The sequence below is a fragment of the Pseudophryne corroboree genome, chromosome 4 (assembly GCF_028390025.1).
Source record: "Pseudophryne corroboree isolate aPseCor3 chromosome 4, aPseCor3.hap2, whole genome shotgun sequence".
Taxonomy (NCBI): Eukaryota; Metazoa; Chordata; class Amphibia; order Anura; family Myobatrachidae; genus Pseudophryne; species Pseudophryne corroboree.
In genome coordinates, this window is record NC_086447.1 from 774,796,451 (window position 1) to 774,813,336 (window position 16,886).

Consider the following 16,886-nt stretch of genomic DNA (forward strand, 5'->3'; position numbering starts at 1 on the left):
AGAAACTCAACTTCTCCCTCCGTATTTATAACCTTACACAATTTGGTATTGTCTGCAAAAATTGACACCATGCTCTCCAGATCTACCTCTAGATCGTTAATGAAAATGTTGAACAACAGTGATCCAAGTACAGACCCTTGTGGCACACCACTTAGTACTTCAGTCTAATTTGAAAAAGTGCTGGGCGATGGATTTAGCGAAGATTCCAGTCAAACGCAATGTGATTGACAGAAAGAGGGCGTTTATGGGTGTCAACTGACCGTGTTCTGGGATTGTTTGGGAAAACGCAGGCATGTCCAGATGTTTGCAGGGCGGGTGTCTGACGTCAATTCCGGGACTAAAAAGACTGAAGTGATCGTAAGGGCTGAGTAAGTCCAGAGCTACTCAAACTGCACAAAATGTTTTTGCTGTGCTCGGCTGCAAAGGCGTTCGCACACTTGCAAAGCGAAAATACACTCCCCCGTGGGCGGCGACTATAAGTTTTCACAGCTGCTATAAGTAGCTAGCGAGCAAACAACTCGGAATGACCCCCAATGTGCGATGTTGCTATAGAATGTCTTGCTGTATGTAAGCAATACAGCAAAACTTCATCTAGTTCTGTGATTGCTGCCTACACAAGCCAACTGCAGTGTGTGTAGCCCCGAAATTACCCTGGTGCCCAATGATACTCTGATAAAATTTTAGGGGATGTTGGTAAATATCTGTGCTTCTACACAACAGGTGATTGGCCTATACAAAGTGAGCCTATGGACATTTATCTATGCTACTCCAGAAATCTGAGTACTGCAAAAGGTGGTCAAATAACAGGTAGCATGTATCTTGCAATGAATGTAGTAGACCACACATACAATTACAATACCAAAGTGTGCGCACAAAGCGTGCTTCAAAAAATGAGGCCCAGTGCATAGCTGAAAAGTAACTGCCTCATAGGCAGACATCACAGCATAAATTATTGTGGGGCTGGGATCTTAACAATGCAACATGCAAAGAGATAGGTACATAATACATACCTGCTCCACGTTGTATCCATGTTTTTCTTTTGCAATTGCAATGTATTCATCCACTGTAATAGAAGATGTACGGAGAAGTGATTAGTACATAAATGACATGGTTTCAGATTTCTGTGTGTAAATACCTGTCTGCGGGGGATTCAATTAGCCACAATGTTTTGTCATGGCTAAATAATTTGCCCCGGCCTATTCAATTATTGCCAATAAGCCAGCACAAGCCGCAGCTTATCGGGGGTTATGTTTCTCCTGCTGTAGGTAGGCGAAACAATACCAGAAAACAGCCCCGTTTTCAGGTGAAAACGGAGCTGTTTCGAGAAAACACACAGGATTCACTAAACCTGTGCGTTTCGTGAGAACATTTTTTTTTTCTCGGGTGACCAAATTGGATTGCAGAAACAACACTATCGGTGAAATATCGGGAAAAATTGCTGTTTCTTCTCCTCTAACTGAATTGTCCCCATTGTTTATTAACATCAAAGCATATGCTTCATTTAATGTTATATAACATTAGATATATTTATATTTGTCATATAGCTTCTGAGATATCTAAATAATTATAGTTACAGTAATTCCTAGTAATATTATTCTCATTGTTTTCCTAGGCATCCTATGGATGTTATGGTTGGAATGGTCTGTTATTTTGTTCTAGGAAACTACTTCATATTACAATTATTAATGGTGACTGGGTTTAAAAAAACAAAAAAAGTATATAACAACTAGGCATTTGCAATAAAACACATAGCAGTAATAAATTAGGCACTGAGGTAATACAGGTTGATTATCCCATATCCAAATATTCCGAAATACAGAATATTCCGAAATACGGACTTTTTGGAGTGAGTGAGATAGTGAAACCTTTGTGTACATTGAGCCATCAAAATACAAACTTTGTTTAATACACAAAGTTATTAAAAAATATTGTATTAAATGACCTTCAGGCTGTGTGTATAAGGTGTATATGAAACATAAATGAATTGTGTGAATGTAGACATACTTTGTTTAATGCACAAAGTTATAAAAAAAAATTGGCTAAAATCACCTTCAGGCCGTGTGTATAAGGTGTATATGTAACATAAATACATTCTGTGATTAGACTTGGGTCCCATCGCCATGATATCTTATTATGGTATGCAATTATTCCAAAATACGGAAAAATCCGATATCCAAAATACCTCTGGTCCCAAGCATTTTGGATAAGGGATACTCAACCTGTAGTTGTTTTGTATACAAACAATCAAGACTTACATTTCAGATCTGGTATATCATGATATGGAGACCACACCAACATCCCTCCATTGTCTTTATCTGTGTACTTGGTAGCACCTTAAATGCAAAGTCTGTTGTTAGCGGCCAAGTAATTATAGTTCACTTAATTACTAGTCAAAAAACGGGAATAATAATGTATGTAATTTTGTCATTTTTGTAACACCTTATTAGAAAAATAGCCACAAACAGTGGTGTTGGGAGAAATATCAATGAAGCTAAATGTAATTAAATTAGATTCCGCATGTGGACGAGTTTTTATTCTTTTTAATATAAGAATTTAGGTATCTGGTCTATAGTTCGACAGTCAATAGTTCAACATGCATTAGGTCGACATAGTCATTAGGCTGACATGTAAAAGGTCTACAGTGATTATGGCAAGGTTAACACAACTTTTTAAAGGTTTTTGCATTTTTTTCAACTTTTTCATACTTTACCATCCACGTGGACTACGATTGGGAATGGCAACTTGTGCCGAGCACAGCGGTACACTAAATGGGGTTCCGTGTGCTTTGACGACAAAAATGACACAACAAAAGAAAACGGAAAAAAAAATAATAAATGATTTTGACCTTTTTTTGTGTAGACCATCTTCCATGTCGACCATTTGTACCTGTCGACTTTTTCCATTGTCTATTACCTGTCGACCATGGACCATGTTGCGTCGACCTAGTGTCAGTCAAACAAAGTAAGGTCAACCTAATGCACCATACCCATATTCACAACACATTTTTTCTTTTTTTTTTTTCTTTCTTTCTTACTTTCAGTGGTAGAGCTCCTGCAACATATAAGCCTTCCATCTATGCGACTGTCTCACCCTCTAAGTGGGAACATGTCTTGGCCTAAGTTTACACGCCACTTCCCCCTCCTGTTCCCCCTCTCAAGATGTGAGGATACACTTTTGTGGCCATATACAGCATGAAAGAGTGTACAGGTATATAAACACGAATCTTAATTCTTCTCGCCAGACTAAAGATCAATACTATGCAAATAAGACAAAGTTGTTAAATAAATCCAAAATTGCCCAGACACTTTAAACAGAAATTCAGGAATTGGGCAAACTACTGCATTGTTCTGAGAAAAAGCACCATAACGGGTGGTAAGACATGAGGGCCACCAGTTTAAAGACCATTCAGGCAGATATTTTATCTAGCATAAAAGGTGACCAGAAAAGGAGCTGGACAGAAGCGCACACGGGAGGTGGAAGATAAATTACTGGACAGTGTTCAAAACTAGATTTGGATGTCATAGATTCGTGGAACGTTTCTAAGAGGGGTTCTATATGTGCCAGCCTGTTGAGTGCTTGAAACTAAGGGATGCGCAAGTACTAACAAGAACTTGTAAAAGGATTCTAACACAAACCTCACAGATCCAAGTTCACAACCCTAAGAATGGAATTTAGATTACAATTCTAATTCAGGCCAAAATGAATAAAACCATAAAATCTGACATGGGATAAGTATTGGTACGTTTCCATTTCACAGCAGATTGTAAAATCTGTAGGTCAAATGGTAAATGCGAGTTTACTCTAGTAGACTAAACCACCAACACTCAGAACCTCAGCAGCTTTTAAATTGAATAGAAGACTAATTGAAAAACATTAAAACACAGTTTGGCAAGTTGTCCAAAAGATTCACTACAACCAGTCTAAAGGAAATATGTAAATTAGTTAGTACCAGGGTAACAGTGATGATGATGATCAGTGGGTCTCTCAACCAGGATATGAAGGTTTTCAATGTCATTATTTCCACATCAGACAACCGCAACCAAGACAAACCTCAGACACTAAAGATAAACCTCCGGGTCGACATGTTTGGGATTGAAAAATAAAATCAAGCCAGTTTTTGACCTTAGTCTGTACTGGAGCAGAAAACAATAACCACCAAACAATGTCAGGACCCTGGTCACTCCCGAAATCCCAAGTAAGGTACCATCTGTTGATTTATACAAGTCACATTGTTTCTGCCATTGAGTGACTGGACTTTGACAAGCAAAGCCGACAATATTTGTGTTCCAACGAGAGAGGTAGAATAAAGTCCAGGATGTTACAGTCTTAGATCTGCAAACTATGGACAATGAGAAATTCAAAGACCCTTTCCCAGAAAAACAAACTTGCATTGATAGTGAGGATGTGCTAATGGAAGGGGTAAAATAACCAACCTTAAGAAACTGAGTGTGGAGACCAAAAGGTATTGCAGTCCGTCTCTCCATGGTTAAAGTATTACAAGCTGATCCAAGCAAAACCAGAATTTGTCCTATTGTGGGAAAATGCTTTGTTTGTGGACAAACAGTATGGAGCTGACACAATTGAAAATATCACAACCCAGGGACATTGATACAGATTATAGTGCTACTATTTGATACCAGTACCTGGACAAGAGAGTCAGTCTGTGTTAGAGTGATTCTCAATCCCCAAAACCATACTTTTAAGGGGGGTACACACGGAGAGATTAGTGTTTAAAAATCTAAGCAATCTGACTAGATTGCTTAGATTTTAAGCACGGATCTGTTGTGTGTATGCCCCCCAGCGATAGCTATGCGTAGCCCCACGCATCGCTATCGCCGGTGCTAGATTGAGCCAGCATGTGCTGCGTGTGTGTGACTCACAGAGGACAGAGGAAGAAAAGCCGGCGCCTCTGCTGTAGTGACCCGGCAACCGCGGCGTGGGAGTATATAGCTTCCGCTGGGGGGGATGGAGCTGCTGCAGGGACGTCTTCAGACACAGCATGCTGCAGCCCTGGTATAGTCCTCTTCTTTTTTGTTGAGGCTAAAGCTAAGAATTAGGCTGCCTGAGGCAGCCCCCTGTTAAGTGACCTGCTACTGCAGGCACCAACTACAAACTGAGCTCACTGGCATGGAGGTGGGGTATAGAGGAGGCGGCGCTGTGCATTTTGGGAACAGTCTAAAGCTTTGAGCCTGTTGGTACCTCGGATCAAGATCCTACTCTACACGCCGATGCATTTCCTTGTGGAGCCCAGTGTACCCCGCAGCAGATTGTCATGACTTTTGTGAATAGTCAAATTGTTGTAGATAGCCTTAACAATAGGGCAATGAAGTGGAAGTGGAGTTTACAGATTGTGATCCAGGTAACCATTGGTGGGAGCGCTATCAAAGGGGTGTACAGGTACAGATCTTTAAAGTCCCCTTGGGACAGAAATTCACCATGCTCCATAGATATAGTGATGTATCACAGTGCCTCTATCCTGGACTTTTAAAGACACAGCTATCTTTTGAGGAGTTTCAGGTAGAGGATGGGTGGGTAGGCATTATGAAGACACCGGAATAGTAACCTCTTCTGTAAAAACTACTTGCTGGTTCAGAGAGGAGAAGAGTACAGAGGCTGGAGATAAGAACTCCAGTTTGGAAGAAGGGTACAACATGTTAATTTTACATTTAACAAAAGAGAGAAATTCAAAGTGAAACAAACATGTTATCAGGCAGGATTATGTAACATTCAAAGGGGCGGATTCAATTTTTTTTTATTCCAACTGTTCTGCCGTTTGGGTGCCCATCGGGGCGGAGGACACATTTGTTCTCGCAGCCTCCTGAAGTGCAAGAAAAATAAGATTTTACTTACCGGTAAATCTATTTCTCGTAGTCCGTAGTGGATGCTGGGGACTCCGTAAGGACCATGGGGAATAGACGGGCTCCGCAGGAGACATGGGCACTTTAAGAAAGAATTTAGATTCTGGTGTGCTCTGGCTCCTCCCTCTATGTCCCTCCTCCAGACCTCCGTTAGAGAAACTGTGCCCGGAAGAGCTGACAGTACAAGGAAAGGATTTTGGAAATCCAGGGCAAGACTCATACCAGCCACACCAATCACACCGTATAACTTGTGATAAACTTACCCAGTCAACAGTATGAACAACAACAGAGCATCAGTTCAACCCTGATGCAACAATAACATAGCCCTTATTGCAGCAATAACTATATACAAGTACTGCAGAAGAAGTCCGCACTTGGGACGGGCGCCCAGCATCCACTACGGACTACGAGAAATAGATTTACCGGTAAGTAAAATCTTATTTTCTCTAACGTCCTAGTGGATGCTGGGGACTCCGTAAGGACCATGGGGATTATACCAAAGCTCCCAAACGGGCGGGAGAGTGCGGATGACTCTGCAGCACCGATTGAGCAAACAATAGGTCCTCATCAGCCAGGGTATCAAACTTGGAGAACTTCGCAAAAGTGTTTGAACCTGACCAAGTAGCAACTCGGCATAGTTGTAATGCCGAGACCCCTCGGGCAGCCGCCCAAGAAGAGCCCACCTTCCTAGTGGAATGGGCTTTAACTGATTTAGGCAGCGGCAATCCAGCCACAGAATGAGCCTGCTGAAACGTGTTACAGATCCAGCGAACAATAGTTTGCTTTGAAGCAGGAGCACCCAGCTTGTTGGATGCATACAGGATAAACAGCGACTCTGTTTTCCTGACTCTAGCCGTTCTGGCTACATAAACCTTCAAAGCCCTGACCACATCCTCCAAGTCACGAGTAGCCACAGGCACCACAATAGGTTGGTTCATATGAAAAGATGACCCCACTTTTGGCAGAAATTGTGGACTGGTCCGCAATTCTGCTCCATCTATATGGAAAACCAGATAGGGGCTTTTATGTGACAAAGCCGCTAATTCTGACACACGCCTAGCCGAAGCCAAGGCTAATAGCATGACCACCTTCCACGTTAGATATTTTAACTCCACCGTTTTAAGTGGTTCAAACCAGTGTGATTTCAGTAAACTTAACACTACGTTAAGATCCCAAGGTGCCACTGGAGGCACAAAAGGAGGCTAAATATGCAGCACTCCCTTTACAACGTCTGAACTTCTGGTAGAGAAGCCAACTCTTCTTGAAAGAAAATGGATAGGGCCGAAATCTGGACCTTAATGGAGCCTAATTTTAGGCCAAAATTCACTCCTGACTGTAGAAAGTGAAGGAAACGGCCCAGCTGGAATTCCTCTGTAGGAGCATTCCTGGCCTCACACCAAGAAACATATTTTCGCCATACACGGTGATAATGTTAAGCTGTCACGTCCTTCCTAGCCGTTATCAGCGTAGGAATGACCTCGTCCGGAATGCCCTTTTCTGCTAGGATCCGGCGTTCAACCGCCATGCCGTCAAACGCAGCCGCGGTAAGACTTGGAACAGACAGGGCCCCTGTTGCAACAGATCCTGTCTTAGAGGAAGAGGCCACGGGTCCTCTGTGAGCATTTCTTGCAGATCTGGATACCAGGTCCTTCGTGGCCAATCTGGAACAATGAGGATTGTTCTCACTCCTCCTTTCCTTATTATCCTCAGCACCCTGGGAATGAGAGGAAGAGGAGGAAATACATAGACCGACTGGAACACCCATGGTGTCACCAGGGCGTCTAACGCTATTGCCTGAGGGTCTCTTGACCTGGCGCAATATGTAGTTTTTTGTTGAGGCGGGATGCCATCATGTCCACCTGTGGCAGTTCCCACCGATATGTGATCTGTGTGAAGACTTCCTGATGAAGTCCCCACTCTCCCGGGTGGAGGTCGTGTCTGCTGAGGAAGTCTGCTTCCCAGTTGTCTACTCCCGGGATGAACACTGCTGACAGAGCGCTTACGTGATTTTCCGCCCAGCAAAGAATTCTGGTGGCTTCTGCCATCGCCACTCTGCTCCTTGTGCCGCCTTGGCGGTTCACCTGAGCCACTACGGTGATGTTGTCTGACTGAATCAGAACCAGTTGGTCGCGAAACAAGTGCTCCGCTTGACGTAGGACGTTGTATACGGCCCTTAGTTCCAAGATGTTGATGTGAAGGCAAGTCTCTTGACTTGACCACAGACCTTGGAAATTTCTTCCCTGTGTGACTGCTCCCCACCCTCGGAGGCTAGCGTCCGTGGTCACCAGGACCCAGTCCTGAATTCCGAATCTGCGTCCCTCTAGAAGGTGAGAACTCTGCAGCCACCACAGGAGTGACACCCTGGGCCTGGGGGACAGGGTGATTAACCGATGCATGTGAAGATGTGATCCGGACCACTTGTCCAGTAAGTCCCATTGGAAGGTCCTCGCATGGAACCTGCCGAAGGGAATGGCCTCGTATGATGCCACCATCCTTCCCAGGACTCGAGTGCAGTGATGCACTGACACCTGTTTTGGTTTTAATAGATTCCTGACCAGTCTCACGAGCTTCTGAGCTCTCTCTATCGGGAGATAAACCCTTTTCTGGTCTGTGTCTAGGATCATGCCTAGGAGAGGCAGATGAGCTGTAAGAACCAACTGCGACTTTGGAATATATAGAATCCAGCCGTGTTGCCGTTTCACTTCCAGAGAAAGTGATACGCTGTTCAGCAACTGCTCTCTTGATCTCGCTTTTATGAGGAGATCGTCCAAGTACGTGATAATAGTGACACCTTGCTTCCGCAGGAGCACCATCATTTCCGCCATTACCTTGGTGAATATTCTCAAGGCCGTGGAGAGACCAAACGGCAACGTCTGAAATTGGTAATGACCATCCCGTACCGCAATTCTGAGGTACGCCTGATGAGGTGGATAAATGGGGACATGAAGGTATGCATCCTTTATGTCCCGAGTCACCATAAAATCTCCCCCTTTCAGGCTTGCAATAACCGCTCTTAGCGATTCCATCTTGAACTTGAACCCTTTCAGGTATATGTTCAGGGATTTTAAATTCAATATGGGTCCGACCGAACCGTCTGGTTTCGGGACTACAACATGGTCGAATAATAACCCCCTCCTTGTTGAAGGAGGGGAACCTTGACCACCACCTGTTGAAGATACAATTTATGAATTGCAGTTAACACTGTTTTCCTCTCGTGGGGGGAAGCCGGCAGGGCCGTCGGTGAGGGGGCATCTTCTCAAAGTCCAGCTTGTATCCCTGAGACACAATATCTATTGCCCAGGGATCTAACAGGGAGTGAACCCACTTGTGGCTGAACTGACGAAGGCGTGCCCCCACCGGGCCTAGCTCCGCCTTGCGGTGGATTTTTGTAGAGGCCGGGGAGGACTTCTGTTCCTGGGAACTAGCTGTGTTGTGCAGCTTCTTTCCTGTGCCCCCGCCTCTGGCAAGAAAGGCGCACCTCGGACTTTCTTGTTTCTTTATTCGAAAGGCTGCATTTGATAATGTCGTGCTTTCCTAGGCTGTGCAGGAATATAAGGCAAAATATCAGAATTACCAGCTATAGCTGTGTAGACCAGGTCCAAGAACCCTTCTCCACACAAACCTCAGCCTTCCACATGCCTCTTAAGTCGGCATCATCTGTCCATTGCATATTCTACAGGACACGTCAAGCAGAAATCGACATAGCTTTGACTCTAGGACCCAGTATACTCATGTCTCTTTGGGCATGTTAGATAGATAGATAGATAGATAGATAGATAGATAGATAGATAGATATATATATATATATATCTATCACTTAAGACAGCATCTTTAATATATATCTATAATAAGAATTTACTCACCGGTAATTCTATTTCTCGTAGTCCGTAGTGGATGCTGGGGACTCCGTCAGGACCATGGGGAATAGCGGCTCCGCAGGAGACAGGGCACAAAAGTTAAAAGTTTGACTACTAGGTGGTGTGTACTGGCTCCTCCCCCTATGACCCTCCTCCAAGCCTCAGTTAGGATACTGTGCCCGGACGAGCGTACACAATAAGGAAGGATTTTGAATCCCGGGTAAGACTCATACCAGCCACACCAATCACACCGTACAACTTGTGATCTGAACCCAGTTAACAGTATGATAACGTAGGAGCCTCTGAAAAGATGGCTCACAACAATAAACAACCCGATTTTTTTGTAACAATAACTATGTACAAGTATTGCAGACAATCCGCACTTGGGATGGGCGCCCAGCATCCACTACGGACTACGAGAAATAGAATTACCGGTGAGTAAATTCTTATTTTCTGACGTCCTAGTGGATGCTGGGGACTCCGTCAGGACCATGGGGATTATACCAAAGCTCCCAAACGGGCGGGAGAGTGCGGATGACTCTGCAGCACCGAATGAGAGAACTCCAGGTCCTCCTTAGCCAGGGTATCAAATTTGTAGAATTTTACAAACGTGTTCTCCCCTGACCACGTAGCTGCTCGGCAGAGTTGTAATGCCGAGACCCCTCGGGCAGCCGCCCAAGATGAGCCCACCTTCCTTGTGGAGTGGGCATTGACAGATTTAGGCTGTGGCAGGCCTGCCACAGAATGTGCCAGTTGAATTGTGCTACAAATCCAACGAGCAATCGTCTGCTTAGAAGCAGGAGCACCCAGCTTGTTGGGTGCATACAGTATAAACAGCGAGTCAGATTTTCTGACTCCAGCCGTCCTTGAAATATATATTTTCAATGCTCTGACAACGTCCAGCAACTTGGAATCCTCCAAATCGCTAGTAGCCGCAGGCACCACAATAGGCTGGTTCAGGTGAAACGCTGATACCACCTTAGGCAGAAAATGAGGACGCGTCCTCAATTTTGCCCTGTCCGAATGGAAAATCAGATATGGGCTTTTATACGATAAAGCCGCCAATTCCGACACTCTCCTGGCTGAAGCCAGGGCCAGTAGCATGGTTACTTTCCATGTAAGATATTTCAAATCTACCGATTTGAGTGGCTCAAACCAATGGGATTTCAGAAAATCCAAAACTACATTGAGATCCCACGGTGCCACTGGGGGCACAACCGGGGGCTGTATATGTAGTACTCCTTTTACAAAAGTCTGGACTTCAGGAACTGAAGCCAATTCTTTCTGGAAGAAAATCGACAGGGCCGAAATTTGAACCTTAATGGACCCTAATTTGAGGCCCATAGATAATCCTGTTTGCAGGAAATGTAGGAATCGACCCAGTTGAAATTCCTCTGTCGGGGCCTTCCTGGCCTCACACCATGCAACATATTTTCTCCAAATGCGGTGATAATGTTGTGCAGTCACCTCCTTCCTGGCTTTGACCAGGGTAGGGATGACCTCTTCCGGAATGCCTTTTTCCCTTAGGATCCGGCGTTCAACCGCCATGCCGTCAAACGCAGCCGCGGTAAGTCTTGGAATAGACACGGTCCCTGCTGAAGCAGATCCCTTCTTAGAGGTAGAGGCCACGGATCTTCCGTGAGCATCTCCTGAAGTTCCGGGTACCAAGTCCTTCTTGGCCAGTCCGGAGCCACTAGTATCGTTCTTACTCCCCTTTGCCGTATAATTCTCAGTACCTTGGGTATGAGAGGCAGAGGAGGGAAGACATACACTGACTGGTACACCCATGGTGTTACCAGAGCGTCCACAGCTATTGCCTGAGGGTCTCTTGACCTGGCGCAATACCTGTCCAGTTTTTTGTTGAGGCGGGACGCCATCATGTCCACCATTGGTCTTTCCCAATGGACTACAATCATGTGGAAGACTTCTGGATGAAGTCCCCACTCTCCCGGGTGAAGATCGTGTCTGCTGAGGAAGTCTGCTTCCCAGTTGTCCACTCCCGGGATGAACACTGCTGACAGTGCTATCACATGATTTTCCGCCCAGCGAAGAATCCTTGCAGCTTCTGCCATTGCCCTCCTGCTTCTTGTGCCGCCCTGTCTGTTTACGTGGGCGACTGCCGTGATGTTGTCCGACTGGATCAACACCGGCTGACCCTGAAGCAGAGGTTTTGCCAGGCTTAGAGCATTGTAGATTGCTCTTAGTTCCAGTATATTTATGTGAAGAGACGTTTCCAGGCTTGACCACACGCCCTGGAAGTTTCTTCCTTGTGTGACCGCTCCCCAGCCTCTCAGGCTGGCATCCGTGGTCACTAGGACCCAGTTCTGTATGCCGAATCTGCGGCCCTCTAACAGATGAGCACTCTGCAACCACCATAGCAGAGAGACCCTTGTCCTTGTCGACAATTTTATCCGCTGATGCATCTGCAGATGCGATCCGGACCATTTGTCTAGCAGATCCCACTGAAAAATTCGTGCATGGAATCTGCCGAATGGAATCGCTTCGTAAGAAGCCACCATTTTTCCCAGGACTCTTGTGCATTGATGCACAGACACTGTCCCTGGTTTTAGGAGGTTCCTGACGAGTTCGGATAACTCCCTGGCTTTCTCCTCCGGAAGAAATACCTTTTTCTGAACAGTGTCCAGAATCATCCCTAGGAACAGCAGACGTGTCGTCGGGATCAGTTGGGATTTTGGAAAATTCAGAATCCACCCGTGCTGTTGGAGCACTACTTGAGTTAGTGCTACTCCGACCTCCAGCTGTTCTCTGGATCTTGCCCTTATCAGGAGATCGTCCAAGTAAGGGATAATTAATACGCCTTCTCTTCGAAGAAGGATCATCATTTCGGCCATTACCTTGGTAAAGACCCTGGGTGCCGTGGACAATCCAAACGGCAGCGTCTGAAACTGATAATGACAGTTTTGTACCACGAACCTGAGGTACCCTTGGTGTGAAGGGCAAATTGGGACATGAAGGTAAGCATCCTTGATGTCCAAGGACCCATAAAATCCCCTTCTTCCAGATTCGCTATCACTGCTCTGAGTGACTCCATCTTGAACTTGAATTTTTGTATGTACAGGTTCAGAGATTTCAGATTTAGAATAGGTCTTACCGAGCCGTCCGGCTTCGGTACCACAAATAGCGTGGAGTAATACCCCTTTCCCTGTTGTAGAAGGGGTACCTTGATTATCACCTGCTGAGAATACAGCTTGTGAATGGCTTCCAATACCGTCGCCCTGTCTGAGGGAGACGTTGGCAAAGCAGATTTTAGGAACCGGCGAGGGGGAGACTTCTCGAATTCCAACCTGTAACCCTGAGATACTACCTGCAGGATCCAGGGGTCCACCTGCGAGTGAGCCCACTGTGCGCTGAAATTCTTGAGGTGACCCCCCACCGCCCCTGAGTCCGCTTGTAAGGTCCCAGCGTCATGCTGAGGCCTTTGCAGAAGCCGGGGAGGACTTCTGCTCCTGGGAAGGGGCTGCTTGCTGCAGTCTCTTACCCTTTCCTTTGCCTCGGGGCAAATATGAATGTCCTTTTGCTCGCTTGTTCTTATAGGAACGAAAGGACTGCGGCTGAAAAGACTGCGTCTTTTTCTGCTGGGAGGGGACTTGAGGTAAAAAGGTGGACTTCCCGGCTGTTGCCGTGGCTACCAAATCCGATAGACCGACCCCAAATAATTCCTCCCCTTTATACGGCAATACTTCCATATGCCGTTTGGAATCCGCATCGCCTGACCACTGTCGTGTCCATAGACTTCTTCTGGCAGATATGGACATCGCACTTACTCTTGATGCCAGAGTGCAGATATCCCTCTGTGCATCTCGCATATAAAGGAATGCATCCTTTAATTGCTCTATAGTCAATAAAATACTGTCCCTATCCAGGGTATCAATATTTTCAGTCAGGGAATCCGACCAAGCCACCCCAGCACTGCACATCCAGGCTGAGGCGATTGCTGGTCGCAGTATAACACCAGTATGTGTGTATATACTTTTTAGAGTATTTTCCAGCCTCCTATCAGCTGGATCCTTGAGGGCGGCCGTATCAGGAGACGGTAACGCCACTTGTTTGGATAAACGTGTGAGCGCCTTGTCCACCCTAGGGGGTGTTTCCCAGCACGCCCTAACCTCTGGCGGGAAAGGGTATAACGCCAATAACTTCTTTGAAATTAGCAGTTTTTTATCAGGGGTAACCCACGCTTCATCACACACGTCATTCAATTCCTCTGATTCAGGAAAAACTACAGGTAGTTTTTTCAGACCCCACATAATACCCCTTTTTGTGGTACTTGCAGTATCAGAGATATGCAAAGCCTCCTTCATTGCCGTGATCATATAACGTGTGGCCCTACTGGAAAATACGTTTGTTTCTTCACCGTCGACACTAGATTCGGTGTCTGGGTCTGTGTCGACCGACTGAGGCAAAGGGCGTTTTACAGCCCCTGACGGTGTTTGAGACGCCTGTACAGGTACTAAGTGGTTTGCCGGTCGTCTCATGTCGTCAACCGACTTTTGCAGCGTGCTGACATTATCACGTAATTCCATAAACAAAGCCATCCATTCCGGTGTCGACTCCCTAGGGGGTGACATCACCATTACCGGCAATTGCTCCGCCTCCACACCAACATCGTCCTCATACATGTCGACACACAGCAGACACACAGGGAATGCTCTGATAGAAGACAGGACCCCACTAGCCCTTTGGGGAGACAGAGGGAGAGTTTGCCAGCACACACCAAAGCGCTATAACTATATAGGAACAACCTTATATAAGTGTTGTTTCCTTATAGCTGCTTAAATATATATAATATCGCCAAAAAATGCCCCCCCTCTCTGTTTTTTACCCTGTTTCTGTAGTGCAGTGCAGGGGAGAGCCTGGGAGCCTTCCTAGCAGCGGAGCTGTGTAGGAAAATGGCGCTGTGTGCTGAGGAGATAGGCCCCGCCCCCTATTCCGGCGGGCTCTTCTCCCGGTTTTTCTGAGACCTGGCAGGGGTGAAATACATCCATATAGCCTCATGGACTATATGTGATGTATTCTTTTTAGCCAGAAAGGTATTAACATTGCTGCCCAGGGCGCCCCCCCCAGCGCCCTGCACCCTCAGTGACCGCCGGTGTGAAGTGTGCCTGAGCGCAATGGCGCACAGCTGCAGTGCTGTGCGCTACCTCATGAAGACTGAAAAGCCTTCAGCCGCCGGTTTCTGGACCTCTTCTTACTTCGGCATCTGCAAGGGGGTCGGCGGCGCGGCTCCGGTGACCCATCCAGGCTGTACCTGTGATCGTCCCTCTGGAGCTAGTGTCCAGTAGCCTAAGAAGCAAATCCATCCTGCACGCAGGTGAGTTCACTTCTTCTCCCCTAGGTCCCTCGTTGCAGTGAGCCTGTTGCCAGCAGGACTCACTGAAAATAATAAAACTATCAAAACTTTTACTCTAAGCAGCTCTTTATGAGAGCCACCTAGATTGCACCCTGCTCGGACGGGCACAAAAACCTAACTGAGGCTTGGAGGAGGGTCATAGGGGGAGGAGCCAGTACACACCACCTAGTGGTCAAACTTTTAAATTTTGTGCCCTGTCTCCTGCGGAGCCGCTATTCCCCATGGTCCTGACGGAGTCCCCAGCATCCACTAGGACGTCAGAGAAATATATATATATATATCTATATATATCTATATGCATACTAGGGTCTCAATCTCTGCTGATAAGGTACCTGTCCATGCTGCCACAGCGCTATAAACCCATGCAGACACAATCGCCGGTCTGAGTAGTATACTAGAATGTGTACGCTATCTGCAGGATCCCTGAGAATAGCTAGTGCTACCTACTGTGCAAACAGGACACCCTAGGGGAAGATTCCCAACACATCCTGGCCCTAGTGGGGAAAGGATACTGCCTGAGAATTTTTTGTGGGAAGCTGCAGTCTCTTGTCTGGAGATTCCCGCTCTTTTTCCTCATGAGAGGAGGGAAATTTACCTCAGCTTTCTTCCCCTTAACATGTGTACCCTTGTGTCAGGGACAGATGAGTCATCAGTGATATGCAAATCATCTTTTATTACAATAATCATATATTGAATACCTTTCAGCCATCTTGGCTGTAACTTTGCATTATCGTAGTCGACACTGGAGTCAAACTCCGTGTCGATATCAGTGTTTATTATTTTGGATAGTGAGCATTGTGAGACTCTGAAGGTCTCTGCGACATAGGGACAGACATGGGTAGATTCTCTAATCTCTAATCTTTTGTGCAATAAATTCACCTCAGCACTTACACATATCCAAACAGGTGTCGGCGTTGTCGACGGAGACACCCTCTCACACACATATTTGCTCTATCTCCTCCTTAGGGGAGCCTTTTACCTCAGACATGTCGACACACACGTACCGACACCACACACACACACAGGGGATGCTCTATTTGAAGACAGTTCCCCCACAAGGCCCTTTGGAGAGACAGAGAGAGAGTGTATGCCAGCACATACCCTAGCGCTATATGACCCAGGAATCACACAGTAACTTAGTGTTAACCCAGTAGCTGCTGTATATATTGTTTTTACGCCAAATTTATGTGCCCCCCCCCCCTCTCTTTTTCACCCTATCGTGCAGGGGAGAGCCTGGGGAGCTTACTCTCAGCGGAGCGGTGGAGAGAAAATGGCGCTGGTGAGTGCTGAGGAAGAAGGCCCCGCCCCCTCAGCGGCGGGCTTCTCCCGCGATTTTGTGTAAAATTAATGGCGGGGGCTCATGCATATAACAGTGTCCAACTGTATATATGCTGCTTTTGCCAGGAGGTACTTAATTGCTGCCCAGGGCGCCCCCCCCCCTGCGCCCTACAGTGACCGGAGTGTGTGGGTTAGTGTGGGAGCAATGGCGCACAGCTGCAGTGCTGTGCGCTACCTCATGTGAAGACAGGAGTCTTCTGCCTGCGATTTCGATGTCTTCTTGCTTCTGCCGGCTTCTGTCTTCTGTCTCTGCGAGGGGGACGGCGGCGCGGCTCCGGGAACGGACGACCAAGGTTAAGATCCTGTGTTCGATCCCTCTGGAGCTAATGGTATCCAGTAGCCTAAGAAGCGCAACCATGCCGCAGTTAGTAGGTTTGCTTCTCTCCCCTCAGTCCCTCGTAGCAGAGACTCTCTGAAAATAAAAAACCTAACTAAAATACTTTCTTATTAGCAAGCTCAGGA

General features: G+C 46.3%; 1 protein-coding gene across 4 annotated transcripts in view; it reads right to left on the minus strand.

Annotated features, from left to right (window-relative positions):
- The window catches only part of RCOR3 (REST corepressor 3), a 135,461-nt gene that overhangs the window by 104,858 nt on the left and 13,717 nt on the right, over positions 1–16,886 (minus strand). For all 4 annotated transcript variants that reach the window (XM_063918268.1, XM_063918267.1, XM_063918269.1 and 1 more), the window contains 2 exons: positions 2,256–2,333; positions 1,011–1,063 (listed from right to left, as the gene is read on the minus strand). In XM_063918268.1, coding sequence (XP_063774338.1) covers positions 1,011–1,063; positions 2,256–2,333 — 131 coding nt within the window. The remainder of the gene's footprint in view (positions 1–1,010; positions 1,064–2,255; positions 2,334–16,886) is intronic.